Consider the following 23,985-nt stretch of genomic DNA (forward strand, 5'->3'; position numbering starts at 1 on the left):
TTACAAGCTTTGCACTGGTGCAATATTACACTGGGCTAGTTGCTTTCAGAAGGATCATTCCTACACATATCTTCCGATGGTGATCTTGTCTCAAGACTTTGTAATGCTGTCTTGGACTGATGGCTGCTGCTTAAATAAGAAAAGAAAGTGCTGGCGTTATGCTTTGGAGTAGGGGCAGACGTCCGTTTGAATCCCTCGACAGGGAAGAAAGAAATTTAGGAGGTGTGAATGATGTGTGAGTGGCTGCTGGTGCTTTCTGGTGGATGGGCATGAATAATATTGACAGCAACTCTTTTAATGATGTCAGATTGATGAAGCATAGTAGAATGTCCTAATGAAATTGTGTGGGGGGGGGGGGGGGGTTGGATTTATCCAAATATCCCCGCAATGTGAAAAAGTATTACTGCCTTATAATAGATCTTCACTATTCTCTGTGATGATGATTATGTCAATATAAACATTGGAAACCGAGCCTGAATACAAGACACAAAATATTGTGAAAATAATGAAAGTATGGTTCTGACATTTACTCCTCTTTTGACTATTGCTCAAGTACTTTCCTTGATTATCTCCAATCATAAGCACAGGATTTTGAGGCAGCTTATTTCTGAAAGGTTTCCAGGCTACATTCACAAGCCCTGTGTTTTCCTAGAATGATAATGAGACAAAATATACAGCAGGTGTACACAGAACAGAATCAAATATTGGATGACTCTCACAGATCCTCAATGAAAAATTGTGGCGTGAGCTGGAACCATCTTGCTGCCAAGAATGAAAAGAGCACAATAAATGAAATTTAAAGCAGGAATTTTACAATTCCAGCAATTAGTAAAGGTGGGATACATTTAGCGCATAGATAATGCACTTCCACCAATAATAGTAAGCAAACAAATGATAACAAGTTACGAACAAGGCACCCATCCCCCCCCTAAAGAAAACATATTGGCAGTTTTACTTTCAGTTAATATTTATTTCATGGCTACAGTAATTATATGTCATGGTGGTTTATTAAACTGAGAGGGAGATTGTGAGTTAGGCCATTACGTGCTACAATGATGCAATGGAAGACATCTATTCATAAGTTCCTTAACAAAATTACATTCTTAAATACATACCATGAAATCAGCACTGAAGTTTGTGTAACATTAATTAATATATTAATGAGAGGCTCTTAAATTATTGTTGGGGAGGGCGCAGCAAGATTATCAAGGGCGCACAAAGAATCATGGGTCTGTCCCTCAAATTCAGAGAGGAGACAAAACATCATTCACCAATGTGCTCATGCTATGCCAATGCCCCTTAGCTTGCCTTACAACTGAAATGGGAAGTTGAAGATATTGACCCAGGGGAAGGAACAACTAGAGGAAACAAAAGAAGAACAAGAAATATTACACAGTCTATTATTCTTTTGGATGGGCTAGGAGGGAGGCATGCATGGATTATGAATCTCTGAAGGAGCCTACAGCTAAAAAAAGGAACCCGTAATATAGATAAATGAAAAGTGTGAAATGAACCCTAGCAAGGTGCACTGAAACTTTGGGATTAAACAACAACAATTCTCAACCTGAAGGATTGAGACTCTATGCTTTTAATAGTTCATATTCCAGACAAGAGAATTGGATCGACTTGTCATTGGTAATGACCACGTCATTGAATTTGCTGACATTATTACTAGACATGTCTTTTTGTGGTAATTTTAGTGGACAATTAATTTACAAATATATTAGTTTTATGAAAATCTTGAAGAAGATGAGGTGCCTTTTTTGTGAAGGAGAAATTAGTGGCAATTTGCACAGGGTAAGTGTTGGAGGTCCAGATTTGGATTCGGGTGTTGCTATGTATCCATCTCCAAATTAAAGAATTAAGTCTGAGCCGTTTGTTGTCTGCTGGAAAACATCAGTGCTTAGATAATGCATGCAGTTATTAGTGTAATCATTGGACACCTGATTATTATATTAATATCTGCATGTAGTGGATTAAGAGATAACCCAGAAATTGAGACACACCACAAATTTCTGCTTCACAAAAAACATTTCACCTTTAACCTTTTTGTGGTTTTCATGCATAAGCCCCTTAAAATGGTCGCAGAGAGCTAAGCTGAACTATTTATAATGTGAGCATTTTTGAACAGTGGAATAATTATTAATGACAGCCAATCAACCTTCCTTGGCCAGAAAGTGAACTGTTAAAAGCATGGAGTCTCACTTCTTCAGTTTCAAACTGTGAAATGGTGTTGGGGATTTTAAAAATGTCAAACGCAAAATTTCTATTTTGATTTACTTTTCCTTTGTCTCTAACTGCTAATCCAATTTTCTTTCTTTCCCTTTATCTCTCTTCCTGTACCTGATTTAATATTCAATTCATCCACTCTAATTCATCCCCCTTTTACAGAGCTTCCTCTGTTTTATTCTCATTCCTTAAGTTTTATTGTTTAAGGAGATATATTGTTTGTCACATCATCTGCCAAGGTTCCCCTATTGTCCTTGTTCCACCATTGCCCAACAACTTAAAGTACAGCAAGGCTGTAAGCTAAAGGCTGCAGGTTAAAGCCAAATAACTGACGAAGCCATGAGATGCCCAGTTCTGAAGAATTTCAGTGCATTGTTATCCCGTAAGCATTTCAATTTGTGTTTACTGTTTGGTGATAATGAAGAAGTGGTTATAGTTGCGGTGCAAATTATCAATGAGCCAAGTTGCAAATCTACTTTTGTCAATGCAATCTATTGTTGTGACTCTGAAATATTTACTATAATTAATGATGTTTAGGTTGATTTCTAAATGAAATGTTATAAACACAATACCAAGTTTCAGCTTTCATCATCTTAGTTATTAGTGTCACAAGTAGGCTTAAATTAACATTGCAATGAAGTTACTGTGAAAATCCTCTAGTCACCACAGTATGGCACCTGTTTGTGTACACTGAGGAAGAATTTAGCATGGCCAATGCATCTAACTAGCACTTCTTTCGGCCTGTGGGAGGAAACCAGAGCACCCGAAGGAAACCTACGCTGCTACAGAGAAAATGTGCAGACTCCACGCAGGCAGTGACCCAAGCCAGGAATTGAGCCCAGGTCCCTGGCACTGTGAGGCAGGACTGCTAACCACTGTGTCATCTGCATTATCTAGATAGTGGATTTCCTTAATATGGCTGGGTGGCTGCTTGCTGTTTATATCCTGTTGATATCATTGTAAAGTTCAGAAAACTGTTCTGAGTGAGATTAGTGATCATAAAGAGCGAGGCTGATCAGAAACTAATTTAAACACTTGGACCAGTATTCAGTTAGACATATCAAAATAGATTGCATGTTTAAAGCAAAATGATTGTGAATCATTGCAGATAAGTGAGACACAATGGGTAAGCCTTGATCTGTGGTGATAAGAAAATGTGTTGCTTTTTATGTCTCTTTCTGCAGCTTGTCATCTCAAAAGATATTGTTGCAGCCATTGATTGAAAGCCTGATATTGATATTTTGGGCACTAGCAAGATATTCATGGGTACCTCTCACCTCTCATGTATCATGTTGTTTACTAATATAATTTGCATCCTCAAGGACCTCCATATTAGCCAACTGATTGTACAATTGACTATAAATTAGCCTAAATCTTCTGGTATCTGGGTTGTCTTAGATAGGATGTAAGTTGAGATATGCACAATTCCACACAAAAGTCCTGATGCACACTTACGCACGGAAATTGATCAGCAAATTGAAACTTCTAATGGGCTGATTTCCACTGCTCTGGACCTCCTGTGAAAGCTTTTGACACTGAGCGTAGTATCACGGACTTGCGCCAGATTCCTTGGGATTACCTGCACTTAGGAAGTGTTATGCTGATTAATAACCTATCTAATCCAGTGATCAACCAGCATATTTCATCTGAGCATCGAGGCTGACACCCATCTCTGCCTGTCAGCAATCTGAGCAGGCTTGATGACAACAATGTGAGCAGGCTTGATGGACTACCCCCCCACAACCACCTCCCCTCACCACCCAATTACCCCCTCCCCTCCAGCCATCTGACCACCCCCCCATCCATTCACTAAAAACGTGGTGGAATATGGCAGCTGCTTTTGCAAAATGGGGACATGTCCTCTCCTCGTCCATCTTTTCTTGCAACTGTCAGTCTTCCCTGTGGAAGTCTGTGCTGAACCATTGACATTTCAGGCAGGTTGGGAGGTCTTGGTGGAATATTGCAAAAGGGTTGGATCACAGAAATCGTCAATGGGTGCAGCGCCAAAACTGAATGGAAGACATTTTAATGTTATTTAATGATAAATAACGTTTGAAATTATACTTTATAAGGGAGGATAGTGCATGATTGCTGCTTTAGCCTAAGTCACTGATGTCTTGCACATTATTTATCAAAATTACTTGCTTAATTGTACATTATACAGTTAGGTGAAGAGGGGTGGGAAGAGAGCCTTCGAAACAGAAACAGTGGTGAAGGCTACTTAGGAGAAATGGCCTGTTTCTGTGCTAGACATTCTATTCAATTATAATTCTCGTGCTTGTTAATAATTGGAATGTAATCAAATTACTATTCTGTTTGTTAAAATCTGAAACAAGAATTTCCTCAATTATTTTCAAATCTACTGTTGATCACTGGCGAATTAAGTGTTCTTAATGTATGGAAGCATTAAAATTGACCTTTGTATCCTGGATTAGAAAAGGCACAGAAAGAAAATGTATTCAGTGTTCCAGTGCCTGATCATTATCAGTAACTGCTTTGAATGTAAAGTGGGCATCTGTGAATATCAGTGATATGATTAATCTCGGCTATTGTGTGACTGGGGGTCTAAAGGCCTGGTGACATTTACACTCTGGCTTTACACATTAACAATTGTCACTTACTATGGGAGCCTGCCAGTGACTATGGAACTGTACCTAGCATGGGGTAGCATGCTTAAAAATTGTGGGCAAACTGTGAGTAAAAGGGGAGATTTCCAACTCAAACATGCAGAGAGTCAAAAAGAATTGAGAAATGTATTAAAGAAAGGTCATTATTACTTTGAAGCTGGAAAAAAGCCAGTAAATCTACAGACCATGGCAGTGACATCTTGTGCTAAATGAGGCAAGGATGTTGTTGGGACAGTTTTTAATCGTAATTACATCATCATATCATGCACGGACAAATGCATTAGAAATTTAGAAAAAGTTGTAGTCATTCTTTAGTGGCTCCTTTTAATGTGGAGATAAAACTTGTGTTTTGGTGAAAATTACTTATCGAAGATATTTACAATCAGGTACGTGTAGGTTTCAACCAGAAAGCATTAGTTCAATGTTCTATTGACAAGAGGAATCCAGACTACTGCAGTCATTCCACCATAGAATAGCTGAGAGTTTAGCCACAAAGTCCAATTCATGGGGGGTTTAATGCTTGTCTAAACTATAATGAAGTGTCAATTTATTGGTGCTGTTGTAGGAATCAGTCATAAATTGTGTTTTTTTTTGTCATTTCCTGGTCAGTTATAGTCCCTTGTGGTTTAATAATTCAAAATTCAGTTCATTCAACCTGGATTCTTGAATTCAACAAAAAAAATGTTTTTGGCACATCTTTGTTCAGGTAATTAGTGTCTGCAATTTTGAAGCCAACATAATGCAAAGGCTATTATTATTATATATAGGTGTAATGCCATTCTTCTACACTTGTAAACTCCAATGATCTTATACATTAATATAATATACATATGTTAAACATTGTAGGAAAGCACAACCTGTGTTAGGACAGTAAATACCAAAATGAACTTGACGGAAGAACTAAGGAATTGCAGAGACGCCCAATAAGAAAACTCTATTTTACCATAAGACTTAATCTGTAATTATTGTCACATTGAAGGTGTAGCTATTAAAATTTGATTTTAATAGAGAATTGACCTGATTTTAAATAAACTCTAATCATTTTGAATTTTAGAAGTTTACAAATTAAATCAGTATTTAAAGAGGGGGCTCATTAGACTACATAATGATAGACGAAAAATGTTATAGAAATTAAAGTCATAGTACAGTACTGAAGGAGGCTATTCAGTCCTTTCAGTCTGTGGTCAAGGGGCACTAAACCAAATAGTACCCTGCTTACGAAATGTACAATTTAGCAAAAAAAAATGTAGCATATTGTCTACCCTCAATTTTGTGACTTAAGGAAAAAAAGTCATCAAAACGCTTGAATATTTTAAAGATTTGGCGGATTAGCTGAGACACAGGATACTCCTAGCATGGAGAGGTAACGTTACAATCATGAAGATACATCGCTTCTATTCACGAAAGATTTATTTCAACATAAAACAGGCAATTCTTAAAATATTTTATGTGGGAGAAATCAATTGAAACTCCTATGCCAGAAAGAAATATATTTTATATGCATGTCTAACAACACAGCTGTTTAAATCCATTTACAATAAATTGGCATTGCAATATATTTTGCCTTCACCTACAGAAGATCATAAAAAGAAGCCACACTACATATTAAACAATAAAACTCACCAAGGCACAAATCAACATGGATATGCAGGCTGGCTAAATTCAGTCACAGCTGCCATCACTTTGCATCCACAATTATATGAGATCAAAGAAGATAATTTGTGTTGTGATTTTATTCTGAAAACTCTTCATTCTTGATATAATTCCTTTGCTTATTAATGGTTAATTTTTTTATGATGAAAGACAGCAGCGACCATACAAATGCCCTAAATATTTTTCAGGAGGGTTTACTCAAATGACACACTTTCCAAACAACTGTAAAATAACTACAGAATATTTTCACAAATTAGAAAAAAGCTCCTGCGGCATCCTTCTCTACACCTGATGAAAATGGACTGAAATTGTTTACAGCACTCTGGAAATGGTTGCTAACATTTTTGCCAGTGTTCAGTGATTACTGCTGACAATATTTTGAATAGCCCAATTACAAGAACATTTTGTGACCATTTGAGAGGTTTTTAGAGATAGCCTCATTTAATTTATCATCAGTGAATGCATTGTTCAATGCATTGAATTATATATATATCACTTAGCTTTTGACAGCAGCATGTTTATATATATGTATATATATAGTGTATATTTTTATATATATATTTATTTATATATATAAATATGCTGTTGGAAGCAAAAGGTAAGTGATAGTTTCAAAATAAGGCTGCTTCACAAATGATCATTGTTCCTGAGTGAAAAGATTACAGACTTAGCTCAAAGGCTGTCTTAAAGGAAGATTCTGATTGGTTGACAACTATGACAAAAATGCTCGATTTCACTCAGTCTTACTGTTTCTCATTGTTCTGCAACAGAGCTCTGTGAAGTCAACAAATAGCCGGTAATGCAAATTGCATGCAAATTTCCATAAGACGTAAAATGCCACACATCCATAATGAACTATTTCAGAGACGTGCAATTATCTAGATTTTGGTGCACCAGGGTCCATTTTCGCTGTTGGCTTTTCCTCATCTGAAAACAGTCCCCAGGGTGTTACAACCTATGAATATCAACCCACCTTTTTCGGTTCATTGTTGTTGGAATTATTATTGAGGTACGATTGTAGATACATTTTAGAAACTAGTCCTTGAAACACATTTTCCATGATACCCAAGACCAGAGGCAAAATGTTACAAATTTGCCATTGGAATATACTGAAATCAATGCAGCATTCCACAATCTTCCATGCGAATGAATGCCTTGTTATACTGTTTGTTCAGGACTGTTAGTCACATCTTTAATTTACTCTGCTGGACAAATCAGTGCATTAATATTTTAATCAATGCACCTTATTGTGGGCATGTAATTTTTCAAAATGCAAGGAAATTGGAAGCAAACATTTTTGTGTTATATTTCATTCTTAAACCTTTTCTCACTAATGACCCTAATATTCAGTAATTGAGCCTTCAGATCTGCAATTATTCATCAAACAGTTTGGATGTGGCTTCTCGTTTGATGCTCAACATTAACCTAAAATATGTTAAACCGCATTTATTTTATTGATCAACTGTCATTATTTTGCACTGTAACATTCTAATACTCACACATATTGAGGTCTGCGTGTAATTACTGAGCAGCCCATTTACGAGGTGTTTAGATTAATTGGTTCTGTTTTTTCAAACATTAATCTTGCAAAAATAGTCATTACCTCGTGTCAAATTTTAAGATTAAAAGATGATTGGCTGAAGGATCTCCATGTCCAATAAATCCACAACCCTATGTCGCATAATCTAAATATAATGCTAACAAGAGTCATACCCGCATTTGAGCACAGGTTGGAGAATATTAAGAGATGGCTCAGAACAGCTTGAGGTTAGCAAACACAGCTTGAAATGTAAACCCCGAGGCACAATGTGGATCAAAAATTGAGGGTTAATTATTCAAGCAAATTTGAAAAGATAGAGTTTATCAATATTTTTTCTTCTTATTCTTTGCAGTTATTATTGGAGAACTATAGTTTACTCCCCCTGATAACTCAATGAAGTAAAAACCATACATGATCACAAAGGCCTTTGAATCACTCCCTGCTTTGTGCTGACTTGGCTAACCAGAGCTGGGACAGTACAATTGACAAAATTGCCCCATTCCTCCTTATAATGAGAGAATGGGGGCAAAACAAGGAAAAGCTGAAGGTAAAATAGTATATGATCCTGATCACCATCTAACACCCAGTGCCCAGAAATCCATCTTTAGTGTATAGCATTGGGTTCAGCTATCATGTTTCTTATGTTCAAATTGCTCACCCACACCTAATTTGCTCAGATCAAATAGCCACTTTGATCAGATACTGGAGGTTACTACTTTCTATACAACCACACCCCAGTATGGGGTGCTGTATTCAGAAAGGGAGACATCACAGAAAATATAAACTTTGTAAAAAGGGGAATGTACCAGGAACCTATTAGTTATGGAGAAAATATGGCCGCCATCACCACGTCTAATTGTGTTGTTGAATGAATGGTCACCATTTGTTATTCAGTAGTCTCTTACAACTTATCTGGAGGCTTCCCAAAGAGGAAACTATTTCAGGAACATGAAGTGACTGAATAGATGACACTGCCTACCTCAGCTTGACTGGGACTCCATGGTGTTATACAGCAACTCCATAATTGCATTTGTTACTTGTAATTGCATAGCATAAGCTACGTATTTTTAAAATATGAAGCTAAAGTTCAAGCCATCAGATTCTCCAGTAAGGAATGCCCAACGCATCGTTTCTTAGACCTGGCCAAACTTCCTTTCCAGTGTAAAGGATCTTATTAGGCAGACAAGTAGTGCTTGTTCTGGAAGAAGAAGCTTTTCCGATCCCAGTGCAGTAAGTTTACCTTGCGGCAGACACTACATTGTTCGCATGGTGAACTCTGGTGATTGCGCGGGGTTGGGGGGTGGGGGGCGGACATATCAACTTGTTGTTAATGAATCCTGGAATAGCGAGAGGATTATGCGTTCTCGATATGAGCATATTCACCGCTCACTGTCTCCTTGTCTGGAGAACGGGGATGACATGTCACGGCGGCTGTCTCTTTTAATGGCTTGAAGGGAGAATTTCTATTGCACTTAGGGGCTTGGACAAATGATGCAAACAAATAAGCAGAGAAGACGGCCACACAAAACAACCCTGCATCCAGCAATGTCCATGAGGAAAGGTTGGTTAAAACACAGAACTTCAAAGTGTTAAGCTGCATTCATGCATGATGCACACTTTCTAACAATTCCAATCTCTGGGAAGAGGGCTGGCTGGAGAAGGCTCTGCTACCTTGGGGCTGATGAGTTATGCTGGAACTTTTGCACTTGTGCCACTCAAAGCCGTTCTTGTATCAAGACAATCAGTAGCAGTATACCTGCCGTTTTAGATTGCCTCTCTACAAATGTGTGGCCTTGGAATTGAAGTGATGGATGTCTGCATTCTGGGACGAGGTAGCTTCAATCCGCAGGCAATTTATTTCTCATATGGACATTATCCAAAAAAAAGGCAATATTTTAAATCAGTCCTCCCCCAACCTTCCCCAGTCTATAATGCCACCGTATCTGTAAAAGTCTCCTCGCAATTTAAAGCAATTTGATTTGAAACTTTAGTGCGGTAAAGGATGGAACAAAAGGCTGCCTCATTGAATGGAAGGGGCAGAGAGTGGAGCATTGAATCTCTTATCTCGCGGCTGCAGCTTTGTAATTCATTGCGATGATAAAGCACCCAAGCAGAAAACATTACAACACTGACACAATCCAAAAACGGATTAGATTCTGACATAAGCTCACTCAAAAACTAATCAATCAACTCCTTGCTGTAACATCAGGAACCAGTGCTTAAGTGGAGTGCTTAATCTCCGCGAGTTGTATTACCAGAGACTGCGCGCCCCTTTGGAACAGGAATAAACCACGCTCTTTGCCGAGTGAATACTCCGGGAGCCTCTGGAGGTTGGACTGAGACAGTCAAGAGGAAGTTCGGGGAGGGGGGGGGGTAGAAAAATGTCCAATTAATCATCCCCTTTTAGGCAAATGGGAATGAATGATCACAATACTGCGAGACCATCTCAACAGCCAAACTTTCAGTCGACCCTCACGCAAGTCACCGCAGTGGGTTGTGAGTTAAGGCAGGGTGTTTAAAATACTTCCCGTTTGTAAGCCAAGTATTAGGCACAGTTGATGCCCTCGCCCTTCACTGCAATCTTTGAGCTCACCTCCTCCGATATGAACTGGAAAGGATGTATCCAAATGAAGCCCCAGCTAGGTCCCAGCCAGTGCGGCAGACACTTTACTGAAATATATACATCAGCGCCCCAGAACAACACTTTAAAGTATTGATCAGTGTTGTCCCCAGACCTTGGTTTGGTCAGTTCCACCTCCCCCCCCCCCCCAACATATATATATATTTATATAAATAAAGTTCTCAATTAAAGCAAAGGAGTAAGAAAGCACTCACCGTCTGAAGAAGGCATTGCAGCAGAATGAGAAGGAGCGGATGAACTGGGTACCTCATCCTGGCTTGCTGTCAGTGAAATGATGCCTGTGGCTCGGCTCTCGCATATATCCAGTGTTGGGGATGGACTGGGGCAGAGGGGAGGGCGAGCACTGTGCCGGGGGGTCCTGTACAACGAAGCGGCCAAGAAAGAGAGAGAACAGAGGGGGGGTGGGGGGAGGTATGTAGGAGAAAAGAAATAATCAGACAGGCAATTCCTCGATTTCTCTGATGCTACGGCTCGAATTCAAGCTTCGAGTCATTAATGGTAACCGGGAAATTGTTTAAGATGCGGGTTTAAATCGCGTGTCTTACCGTCACTCCCAGGCTGTCAAATGCTCTTTCTCTTTAAGTGTGATTGAAGATTCGAAAATGCCACTGGGGGCTTGGGGGTGGGGGTTCAATCTGTCTTCAGCTCTCTCTCTCCAAGATGGAACAAGTTAGTTAACACATTTTAGGCATCCCACACAGTGTGTTGATTTTTTTTGCACTAGAGAGTTTGGTATAGTTTTTTTTCCCTTTGAATTTTGTTTGGCTATTCCCTGGCCCCGGACACAGGTACTGCCCGTGAGTTTGATCATCCGCCCTGACTCCCTGTCGCCCCAGAGATGTTGCTGATTCCCCAGTTGTGCTTCAGTGGGTTTGACACACGCCACGTGGTCAGCTGAAATCGCTCTCTCTCTTTCGCTGTCACACACACACGCAGAATGAAATTGCCTCTTCACCACTGCACCAGTCAAAATCTCAAACTCTCTATTTCCACCTGGGCTGGACTCTGATTAATTTATCACCCCTGCAGCTATCTGCCAAAGACTCTGTACCCCTCTCTATTATATATACACTGTAGACGTGTATGCATGTGATGGAAGGACCTCAAATCCCAGCTCGGTGGAGAGCTGCACCCCAAGTCTTGCGGTAAATCCTCCTTCTCTCCCCTTTAAACACAAAATCCCTTCTCAGGCTGCTCTGATGAAACTCTCAATAGGTGACAGCAACTGCAGAGGGAGGGGAATCACTATTGATAAAATCACTCAAGTTAACATCCTTTAACCCCGAGTGGGCTGACGGCTGCTAAGGTATTTCCCATATTCTAGGGGAAAATAACACGAGGCAATTCCACACAGAATATACAAGTATGTCCTGATGTGACTGACGATGGATTCCTGATATTTGAACTGAGGAGGGAAGCAGGCTACACAACACCCCAACTTCCCCTCCCGAGGTTTATCACTTCACCTGAGCACACTTGTTTGATTATAATTTGCCAAAACTTAACAGCTCCTGTCTGCCTCTGGGTGCAATCGATACATAATGGGCGGTGGGCGGGTGCAGTCTAATATTGTGCAGTTAAAAATACACCCTCACTCAAAAACAGATCAATTCATTAGATGATTTTTTTTCTCTCTGTTTGCAGACACCCGGGACTGAGAAACTGATTGGACAAACTTGAATATTTCTCCTTGTTCAACCCGGAGATCACTTTGTATCTGTTATAAAGTTTATACAACAGTTCGGAAAATGAATGTGCGCGTCGCCCATACAGGATTGATTCCAAAATTCATAGTGGGACGGTGTGGGCAGCAGTCTGGAGAGGTCCTGATACGCTGCTGGAACTCTTCCTGGGGTCAGGACTACACTCAACCGCTCACACAACCGGGAAGAACTTTCTGCAGTATTAACAGAACATGCTAGGGGAAGGTGGAGGGAAACTCAGCAGGTCTGGCAGCATCTGTAAGGAGAGAAAGCAGAGCTAACGAAAGAGCCACACGGACTGTGAACTCTGTTTCTCTCTCTCTCTCTCCACGGATCCTGCTGAGATTTTCCAAGCACCCTCTGTTTTTGTTCCTGATTCCGGCACCCGCCGTATTTTGCTTTCATTTCAGAACTTTTTCGCAGTTTGGCAGTTTGCACTCTTTAGATTAACTTATCAAAGATATCCGTTCACTCTAATCAGCTGCCTCAGTTGGTTTAAATCAACTGAGGGAGAACGCCCCCTTCGAAATAATAAAAAAACACAAAAAAACCCAACTGCATTTTAGGGAAAAGGTTTTGGGAATGTTTAATCTGAATTGTGCAAGGATCACAAGCGTCCTTAATCTAAAGGCACTCCATTAGCGCATTCTAGTGGTCAGTGTGTGAGGTACACTATACTGAGTTTGACATGCCCTGTTCAATTCAGGTTTTTTTTATTACATTCTATTTTCTGTTGATTCTGCACTATCTTTTGTTTTATGCTTCTTATGCCTCAATAAATAAAACATCCAGCAGGGGAACTGTCGGACTTAACTTAATTCCAGTAAATCCAATCAGGAGGAGCAGATAGCGCAGTTATCAGTGGTTAATCAAAGGGAGAGGAGCAAACGCCATGTAGCACAGCCATGTCCACTTAGCGTCCTGGACAGAGTGGGATTAATTAAATAAATTATCGGCGTGACTTCTATTTTATCCCAATGTGCTGAAGATCATTACACCAGGCAGGGTGCTTTCATAATGCCCAGTTAGTAGATCATGCGAACTGTCTCTTTCCTATGTGAACTTCAATGGTCATTATCTTGAAAACTTCCTTCAGAAAGGCGGCAGCTTGGGCATGAATGGATTGTGTTCCAACAGTGATATAGAACTGACGTGAGATTTACTTCCTTAACTCCACCTAAAAGTAATGTACTTCTGCAAAATCACAATTCTGTGACTTTCTGCTGCATATGGATGGCATTTTCATGTGACCTTTGTTTCTCTGCAGCTCCTGCACCATCTGTAGCATTCACTTTTTATATATTTATCAATAAGAAAGCATTCCTTCTATGCCCACTATTCAAAAGGAATTGGCACACGGTGACTGCAGTTGTGGTTGCAGCACGGTGGTTAGCACTGCTCCCTCATAGTGCCAAGGGACCTGGGTTTGATTCCCAGCTCGGGTCATTATTTGTGTGGAGTCTGCATATTGTACCCAACTCTGCATGGGTTTCCTCCGGATGCTCTGGTTTCCTAACACAATCTGAAATATGTGCTGGTTAGATGCATTGGCCGTGCAAAATTCCCCCTCAGTGTACCAGAATAGGTACTAGTGTGTGGCGACTGGGATATTTTCACAGTAACTTCATTGCAGTGTAAGTATATTTGAGACACTAATAAATAAACTTTTAAACTTTTTGTTTAGAGAAATGTTTTTCTGCATTGTTGCATCTTGTGTACCGTGTTGAGCCATTGTTGCACGGCCACTGAAGTTACTCCATTGTGAGTAATGACTTCAGGCCAATGCCATTTTTACTTACCGCATGCATGGTCTCAGGAGTGTGCATCTGAACTTCAATGGATTTTGATAGCTGCAGGAGAGCCAGAAACAGCCGGGAATAGTTAAAATGTTCGTCTGCAACTTTGCGCAGAACATTGATTGCTGGGCGAGTCAGTATGGCTTTGAATATCTCAGTGCTAACTCCTAAAGAGATGAAGGGAGATTTGAGAATGAATTGGAAATTCTTCTGGTCTCAGCGGCAGGACAATGAAATTGCCACCACTTTGTTAAACAAGAAACCTGAACAAATAGTAGTAGTAACTCTGTTATCAATGTTGGGGAAAGAGTGCTGCAAGTTGTATTGCACCCCAAACTACACTGAGAAGCAGAAAAAAAGTATAAGTTTTTATTTATTGTCAGTACAATGAAGCTACTGTGAAAGTCCATTAAATGCTACACTCCAGTGCCTGTTTGGGCACACTGAGGGAGAATTTAGCATGGCCAATGCACCTAACCAGCAAATCTTTCAGAGTGTGGGAGGAAAGCAGAGCACCCAGAGGAAACCCACGCAGACTATAGGAAAATGTGCAAACTTCACACAGACAGTGACTCGAGCCAGGGTTGAACCCAGGTCCCTGGCACTGTGAGGCAGCAGTGCTAACCACTGTGCCACTGTGCTGCCAGTCTTGTTAAAATCTTGAAGCATTGAAGACCTACTTTGATCTCTTTACTAATATTATTTATGAACGCTAGTATTCAACACCAGAGTTCAGGAAGAGGGGGTGAATATTGAACTGTATGGAACTGCACTTGAGACACCTAGCTGAATTTATGAGTTTGAACACCTGAAGGATGATCTGATCCAAGATATTTGGAATGAGAGATCCAGCAAGCACAGCAGGCCTGATGAGAGAAGAGAAACCTACTCTGAAGAAAGTTGATGTGCAGAAGCTCTCAAGTGGTCAATCATCAGCTGAAGAATATTGATGGGAGAACTGTGAAGCTTTGTATTATGGAGAGAAGCAGCTCAGGCCTTCCAGACACAAACCAATAGAGAAAATGGAGAACTATTTACAGAGAAGCCAGCAGAAAAGTGAAAGCCAGAGTACTGGATGTGTATATTGTGGAGGACATCATACAGAAGAAAAGGAAGTGTGTCCATTGTGGGAAAAGCAGTGTTCAGACAAGAAGGAGCTGGAACACTTTGCATACAAGTGGTTTGCTGGAACAAAGAAAATAAATCCTGTGAAGAAGGCTGCTGGAGGAATATCGGCCAAGAGCTCTGACAAATCAGTCCACATCCTAGAACAGCCTGGCATCATCAAGTCCAAGTAAAAATAATTTGTGACTATTAGAATGATGACTGCAAAAGGACAGCACTGGTGCTACATTTAGAGCCTTGCAGACCTATGTAAATTTGTTTAAGGTGGTGATCTGAAAATGAAGCTGCCAAATGTAAAGTTGAGGCTACATGATGGAATTATACTCACCCCAAGATGGAAAACTAAGCTAAGAGGCAATGCAATTGGAAGAAAGAAGATTTGCAGTCCAGATAGTGGATACTAAAAAAAAATCCCTGCATCTCAGCTGACATAAGTCAAAAGTTTGGACTCGTATACCTTCATGTACCAGAAGAGATTTGCAGTGTTTGTTTCACATGAAACCAAGGCATCGACTGCTGAACAAACCCAGATAAATTTTAAAAAAAGTTTTCACAGATCTTGGATGTCTTGCCAGTGAATGTAATCTTGAAGTGGAAGAGAACATAAATCCAACTTAGCATCCTACAAGGGAAAATTCAAGATGCCCCCAAGCCTAGCCCACAAGATAGAGGAAGATAAAGGAACTTGGGGAAATAGGAGTAGTCAAGAAAGTGACAACTCCTACAGACTGAGTTAGCAGCAGAGTAGCAGTGAAATAACCTGGAAAGCTAAGATTGTGCATTGATCCAAAGGACATCAACAAAGATTTGAAGGCACCTTACTACCCCTTGCCAACCAGTGAAGAAATCTTGCCACAACTGCCAAGGCAAAAGTCTTTGTCACTGTAGATGCAGAAGATAGATGATGGCAAGAGAAGTTGGATGAAAGCAATAGTTTTCCTGACAATGAATTGGGTGATATTTAGGAGGCACAGATGGATCCACATGTCATTTGGTATTTTTACTGCTCCAGGAGACTATTAAATGCAAACAGCATGAGATAGTCAATGATATTCCAGGGGCGGGAGTGAGTAGATGATCTGATAGTTGAGATACAATGGATGCACCATCACAAACAGTGATCAGAATCTAGCAAGACCACTCACGAGAGATCATCTGAAACTGAACAAGAGAAGACTGCAACAGAAGATGTGCTGATAGCAATAGAACTTTGCCCTTATACTGGTAAGTGTGAGCTGTATCCAAGATGTTGCACCAACATATCTGAAGACAGCGCAATGATTTGTTGGACCTGTGAACTACCTAACAGAGTTCTTGCATAGTTTGTCATCAGAGTGTGAACTTCTGCACAAACTCACTGAAAAGAATGGCATTGGGACAGGGAACAAGAAGCAGCTTTCATTTGCATCAAACAGCTAGTGATGACAGCATGGTGCTGAGATACTGTGGTGTCAACAACAAACCTACAGTGTGATGCCAGTGAAACAGGACTTGGAGAAACCCTCATGCAGCGAGGTTTGCATCAAAGTGTTAGCACAACTGGATGGTGTAATATCCAGATTGGTGGCATTCCTGACATTGCGATAAGTGACAATGCCTCTCAGTTCATGAGTGAAGAACTCAGGCACTTCATTAATGATTGGGAAATTCAGAACTACACATTACCTCCACGCTAACGTCAGAAAAATTATGGATTTTGAACATCACTATCAAGTCTCATCTCAACCTTCTATAAGAAAAATAACATCACCATCTCCAATCTATCCACACAACTAAAATATTCCTTGGGACAATGTTTGTCAATCTATTCTGCACCCTCTCGAATGCCTTCACATGCCTGAAGTATGGTGCCCAGAACTGGATCCAATCCTCCAGCTGAGATTAAATATTGTTTTATAAAGGTTTGTCATAGCTTCCTTGCTTTTGTAGTCTATGCCCCTATTTATAAAATGTAGGATCCCCTTTTCTCAACCTGCCCTGTGACCTTCCATGATTTGTGCACATATACACCGAGGTCTTTCTGTTCTTGCATCCCCTTTAGAATGACACCCTTTATTTTATATTGCCACTCGTTCTTTCTACCAAAATATATCACACCTCTGCATTAAATTTCATTGACCTCATGCCTGCCCTTTCCAACAGCCTATCTAAGTCTTCTTGAAATCTATCTCCATCCTCCTCACAACTCACAATATTTTCAAGGTTTGTGTCATCTGCAAATTTTGAAACAGTGTTCTGTACACTAAGGTCTAGGTCATAAACATGCGTTAAAAAAAACATTGGTCCTTTATACCAACCCCTCGGAAACCCTACTGTATACTTTCTTTGAATCTGAATGTAGTTTTGTGCGACCACTTTCTGTTTTTTCTCATTTAGCTGATTTCATATCCATGTGTTAATGCAAATGAATGACGTAATGTCACATTATATCATTACATCATCATATCATCACATTATCCTTATCAACCCTCCCTGGTATCTCATCAAAAAACATTAATCAGATAAACACAATTTGCTCTTCAAAAATCTGTGCTGGCTTCTTTAATGTCCAAGTGACTGCTGATTTTTGTCCCAGATTCATAGAATCCATAGAATCCAATAGTGTAGAAGGAAGCCATTCGGCCCATCGAGTCTACACTGACCACAATCACATCCAGGCCCTATCCCCATAACCCCATGTATTTACCCTAGCTAGTCCCACTGACTAAGGGGCAATTTAGCATGGCCATTCCACACATCTTTGGACTGTGGGAAGAAACCTGAGCACCTGGAGGAAACCCACACACACATGGGGAGAATGTGCAAACTCCACACAGTCACCCAAACAGTTATCGAACCCAGTCCTCGGTGCTGTGAGGCAGCCACCGTGCAGTCCTAAATTGTTAACTTGTTAAAAGCTTTTCCACCATCCAAATTACTGAATTTATCCTTATGCCCTTGTTGCAAAATAGACATGGACGCACAATGTTAAGTGATGCCAAGTCACCTATATCAAAAACTAACACAAGACTTTAAGCCAGTAGAGGTTGAACCACCTAAGTCCAAGGTTGTAGCTTATGGTGTTTCAAGTCTACCCAATAGAGGTCAGCTACATATTCTGGTTAATGTAGTGACTGCAGGTTTAAGTTAGACAGTAACCTTTGCTAGCAAGACTACCTTTGTTGGTAGAAATATCTACCTGGATGTTAAGTACACTGAAAATGATGAAGTTAGCAAAACATCCTATATACAAAACAGTATACAAAATCAACAAAAACAAGCACTAATTCAATACTTTTGAATTCAATTCTAATGTTTAACACTAAAACACCTTTGTGTATTTAATGACATCCAAGGACAAGCTGAGGAAGTGAACTGAATTAGGCTCATCAAGGCAGTATTTCAGATCCAACATTGTCTGCATTGAGTTTCAGTGGCTTTAACAAAACAAAACTCTGGCTGGCCTGACCTGACAGGGCATCATTGTAACATTGATAACCTAAGGGATCAGTTTGATCTTAGTTGTGCCTAAGATGAATGGTACACTATGAATATGCTGAAATCCCAAAGACTTAAGGCTTTCATGTGGAGTATTAGCTTTTATCAACTATTCAAGATGAAGCAGTTACTTAATCTTGCTGCAGTGAATGACCCAACTTAGAAACAACTGCGTGTTATCATTTGGCATAGCTGGCTGCTCTGGGATGAACCAAGAGATATCTGATAGTCTTTCCCCATTATTTGACTTATTGAGGTAATCTAACAGCCCAAGAGAAATTGAGATCCAAGGGACAATAACTCATGGCACCAGCTATCTAGGAAAAGGAATTAATATCGTAGCTCATTCAGCACAAAAAGTTGTACCTTAGAGTCCACTATAGCATCAATAAATTGCAGAGTGTGCCGTATGTTTGACTCATTGCAGGTTTCTAAGCAAAGAACCATTAGTACAAAAAGAAAATGTAGCTAAATCTGGTTGAAGACTGAAACTCATCTTTGTGAAGTACTATACTTTTGGATAACTATTATAGTAATTTTAATTAAGTTTCTAACCTGACTTCAGTTACCACAGACAGTTTTCTAATTGAACACCAAGATTTGTAACACCAGACATCCTCATAACAGACGGATATCCACAAAGCACATCTTTGGAAAGTGCAGTGTTTGTCAAAACATGGAGATTTAAACATGTCCTCACCTATCTGCAGTCTAATGGCAAAACAGGTAACCTAAGGAGATCATCAAATGGCTCTTCACAAAATGCACAGAGTCGCTTCAGATTGTAACTCTCCTTAGATTGGTGCAACATATGAAGTGAGGGTGTAGGCAAGACATTCAATTATGGGACATAGGTGAAAGATACTATTTCCTGAAGTTCCTAAAGCCTCAATACATAACTTGGGAAGACATTTGTGTATTCATTGGCATGAGGAAACAGCAGCAATATTACTACAATGGATATGTCAAATCACTTCAAGCAGTACACCCTTGCAATACAGTGCTGGTGAAACTCACTATTCTGAATACTTGGATTGCTGGTATTTGCAGAAATGTGGTGGGTTTGAGAAGTTACATTGTGCAATCACACTGTATGAATAGTTGTCAATTGATTTATGTTGATAAGTTGCCTCTAAACAATACTCTTGAGATTGAGGACCTTTCTGAAATGCAGGTGCCTGGTGGTCCTCTTTAGGTGGGCACAGTGACACAGCGGTTAACATTGCTGCCTCGCAGCACCAGGGATCTTGGTTCCATTCCACTCTTGGGTGACTGTCTGTGTGACGTTTGCATGTTCTCACCGTGCCTGTGTGGGTTTCTCCGGTTTCCTCCCACAGTCCAAAGATGTGTGGGCTAGATTAACTGGCCATGCTAAATTAATGTCAGGGGGACTAGCAGGGTAAATACATGTGTTATTGGTATAGTGTCTGGTGGGATCGTTGTCAGGGTAAGCTCGATGGGCCAAATGGCCTCCTTCTGCACTGCAGTGATTCTATGATAACTCTTAATTGGTCACAGTCTCCAAAGTGACAACAACTCCAATGCGAGAATATCCCGGCAATTAAGCAGCAATTATGATCACTGTTCTGGAAGACAGCACCAGCCTGCATCTGAACTGAAGAACTCTTTAGAGCCTGTTTGTATTTGTGTTTGTTTCAGCTGAATTTATGAGTTCCATTATGCATATTTCAGTTTTAAGCCCCTTTTTTCTTTGAAGGGAAAGATGTGACACATTTGGTGCACATTGTGTGGTATTTACATGTTCATCATGAAGCGCATGTGATTCATCTTATGTTCTCTCACTTGTTTATCCTGGTCAGAGTTGGAACCCTCAACACCTGTGGGTTCATTGTTACTTCATATACTTTAAATATGGATGCTCTATTTCACAATGTTCATCTACTGTTTAAAGAGGTAGTAACAATAGTTTACCAACTGCTGAAATAAAATTATTGCATTAGCACCTTTTAGCGGCTGAACTCTCACTTTAAATAATTCTTTTTTTTGTCGTTAACTTACAGAGTTGAAATCTCAGTGCTGTAAATCTCTGTTGTTACTTTTAGAAGTTGCAGGTATGTAAGTGGATCTGATAAGGATTGTATCAAATAAAAAGCTATGTGTAATAACAAGTTTACCTCATGTGTTCGCTGTCTACAGGCATTACATAATTTAGTTAAATGACCTGTTTTAATGTAACTTTCATATCATTGGGATATGCCTCAGGTTACTTGTGTAACAAAATCTGCTTTTAACATTGTTTAATATTTTGCACTGGCACTCAGTTAAGAGAATGCCTTTCTCACCAATTTCTTCTGCCACCCGTCAGCCCTCAGGTTCTGTTTGGAGGCAGTCCTCTCAAATAAAAACAGCAAGTGTTGGAAAAAAACTCAGGTCTGACAGCATCTATGGAGAGAGAAGCAGTCAATATTTCAAGTCCAATATGGCTCTTCTTCAGAGCTTTGTTACTCATCTCAAATCCTGCTTCAACTCACTTCCTGAGCCCTAACAAATCTCTTTCCTCCTTGTCTCCCTCAACTGGAATTTCTTATGCACATACATGGTCTCTTCCTTGAACTTATAGCAAATGCTTCTGAGGCCTTTGGCATCTCTATTTTTCATTGGTATCTTTCTGATCATTTATCTGCTTGCTGCAAAGTAGTTCCTTTCTTGCTCCCACCCCATCAGTTTCACTTATCACCTCTGGACTCCATGGGAGCAATCTTTTGAAAACAATTCTAAGTCCAGGACGAGCATGAAAATGGGAGAGTTTTTAATCTGTTTTCTGGGCGAGTTCAAATCTGCGATCTTATCCATTTGTGAGTCCCTCCCCTCCACTGACCAGCTAGCCCCAGTAGGACCCCCTCTGGCCTCTTTCCCTTCACACTGCCCATGCCAGGTGGACAGTGCCAGGCTGTCTGGTGTGCAGTGCCAGTATGACAGACTGGCAGTGCCAGGCTGGAACTGCCCAAGGGACAGCCCTTACCCTCAGTCTCCTCGAGGTCCTCAATGCCCTCAGCCTCTACCAGCGAGGTGATCGCGACTGGTTCCCTTTGTCGCAATCTTCTTCATCTTTGGTCTTCCAGCCGAGATGAAATTGATGCCTCAAAGTGATCTTCTCAGTGCCTGTACTTTTATCTTTGATGCTCACATACCAACTGGGTCTCAAATAAGGTCCCAGTTTAAATACACCTCCTGGTACAAAAGGGAGCTCTGAGCTTCAAATTCATGAAGGAATCAGATAAATATCTCAATGCCTTTCAGGTTATTGTTGGCTTGGAACTGCCTGGCTTACTAAGCCTTTTAAAGCTATATTGCCGGCAAGACTGGGTGAGGCTGGCAGATTTCAATAGTAGTTTGATGGTCACAATGGTGATTGTCAATTCCAGATTTATTCTTTGGATTAAAACTGCAGTTGTCACGGTGGGATTTGAATCTGTGTTGCCAGGTCACTAACCTGATTCTCTGGATTACTAGTCCAGTGACACTACCTGATATGGATTGACTAAAAAAATGCCAGTTTAATGCCAGCTCTGTAAAACCTGTGTGCTTTCAGCCTCAACTCCATCTACCTCCCTGATTGCCAGCTCTGGTTAATCATAGAGGTGTTAATGACGATACGTGGAAAACCTTTCTCAGGCAGTGAGTGATTGGGATCTGGAATGCACTGATGAGTGCACCACCATTCCTCCTTTTGCCAATCACCAGAAATTGTTGTCCTCTGATTGTAATGCTGTGATTGTACCACTTGAACTGTTGCAAGGGTTTGGACTAAAAAAAAAGCCAGTAAAAGTTTTGGGGTTGCAAAATCCTCGAACTAATTTTATTGAAACTGATAGTTGGTGAATTGTATAATACCTGTCAGTGAAAAACCTTAAAATGATTTTTTTCAATGATGTCTTCACTTTATAAATGCCCACAGAAGCTGAATCCACCCAATCCAGCTCATGTTTTACCTTTTAAACCAGAGGACAAATGTCCTCTTCCATCCAGCTCCTTGACTTTAAACAATCAGATTGAAGAATTGAACATCGAGTTGTCTAGAAACTGAATTTTCCACTGAGTCCCCAACCTTGCCCGACAATCTCCTTCTCTTAACCCAAAGAAAGACTGGCACTTCACCTCCAGCTCTCTGCTTTAACTCAATCCTAATCCCTCTTCGCACCTGGAATGCTGATCGCATACCCAGGTAATTTCTGACATGCTGGCTGTACAGCAAAGAATAAAAGAAAGATACACCTTTCTTATAGTCTTTCTTATACTCTTATACCTTTCTTATACTTTCTTATACTCCTCTGTATATGGACTCTGTAAATGGACATTTGAGTCTAAAGGTGTGCGGGTTAGGTTAATTGGCTGTGCTAAAATTGCCCCTTTGTGTCCTGAGTTGCATAGGTTAGAGGGATTAGTGGTTAAATATGTAGGGATATGGGGTTAGGGCCTGGGTGGGATTGTGGTTGGTGCAGACTCGATGAGCCTAATGCTCTCTTTCTGCACTGTAGGGTTTTATGATTTCTATGATATGTGTTTAAAACTTGTGGTGGTCAGGGATTGGTTACTCCTTGCATAGTCCACCCTGTGAGTGGACAAAAGTGAAGTCACCCTTCATGGACAGAGTCACTGGGAAATGTTTCAAGATGTCCTCTTTATATAAGAACAAATGAATTAAGAGCAAGAGGAGGCTACATGAGAGTGCTACACTATTCAATAAGATCCTGATTGTGGCCTCAACTCCATTGTCTTGCCTTCCCCAAAACCCTTTGATGTGTTTGTTAGTCAAGAATGTATCTACTCCTGCCTTTAAAATACACAATGGCCTTGTCTCTACTAGACTTTGGAGAAAGAAGTTTCACAGATTTGAAATCTTTTGAGAGAAAAAAAGTATGAACATGCAAATCAGGAGTAACAGTAGTCCATTCGGCCCCTCGAACCAGTCAATAAGAACATGGCTAATCTGCTTGTAGATTTTCAAATTCACATTCCTGCCTACCTCTGATATCCTTTCACCCTTTTGTTAATAAAGAATCCATGTAGCTCTGCTTTAAAAATATTCAGAGGGGAGGAGATGGCCTAATAGTATTATCGCTATTGATCCAAAAACTCAGCTAATGTTCTGGGGACCTGGGTTTGAACCCCACCACGACAGATGGTGGAATTTGAATTCAATTAAAAAAATCTGGAATTGAGAATTTACTGA

At 40.2% G+C, this 23,985-nt stretch overlaps 1 protein-coding gene across 1 annotated transcript in view; it reads right to left on the minus strand.

The window, feature by feature from the left end:
• nxph2a (neurexophilin 2a) overlaps positions 1–11,611 on the minus strand; it is a 102,836-nt gene extending 91,225 nt beyond the window's left edge. Inside the window, exons 1-2 of the mRNA XM_080198287.1 lie at positions 11,236–11,611; positions 10,885–11,048 (exon numbers count right to left, since the gene is read on the minus strand). Of these exons, the coding sequence (XP_080054413.1) occupies positions 10,885–10,941 (57 nt within the window). The 5' untranslated portion in view covers positions 10,942–11,048; positions 11,236–11,611. The remainder of the gene's footprint in view (positions 1–10,884; positions 11,049–11,235) is intronic.
• Positions 11,612–23,985: the final 12,374 nt, after the last annotated feature.

This window comes from Carcharhinus amblyrhynchos, chromosome 11 (assembly GCF_965287045.1).
Source record: "Carcharhinus amblyrhynchos chromosome 11, sCarAmb.v2.hapA, whole genome shotgun sequence".
Lineage (NCBI taxonomy): Eukaryota > Metazoa > Chordata > Chondrichthyes > Carcharhiniformes > Carcharhinidae > Carcharhinus > Carcharhinus amblyrhynchos.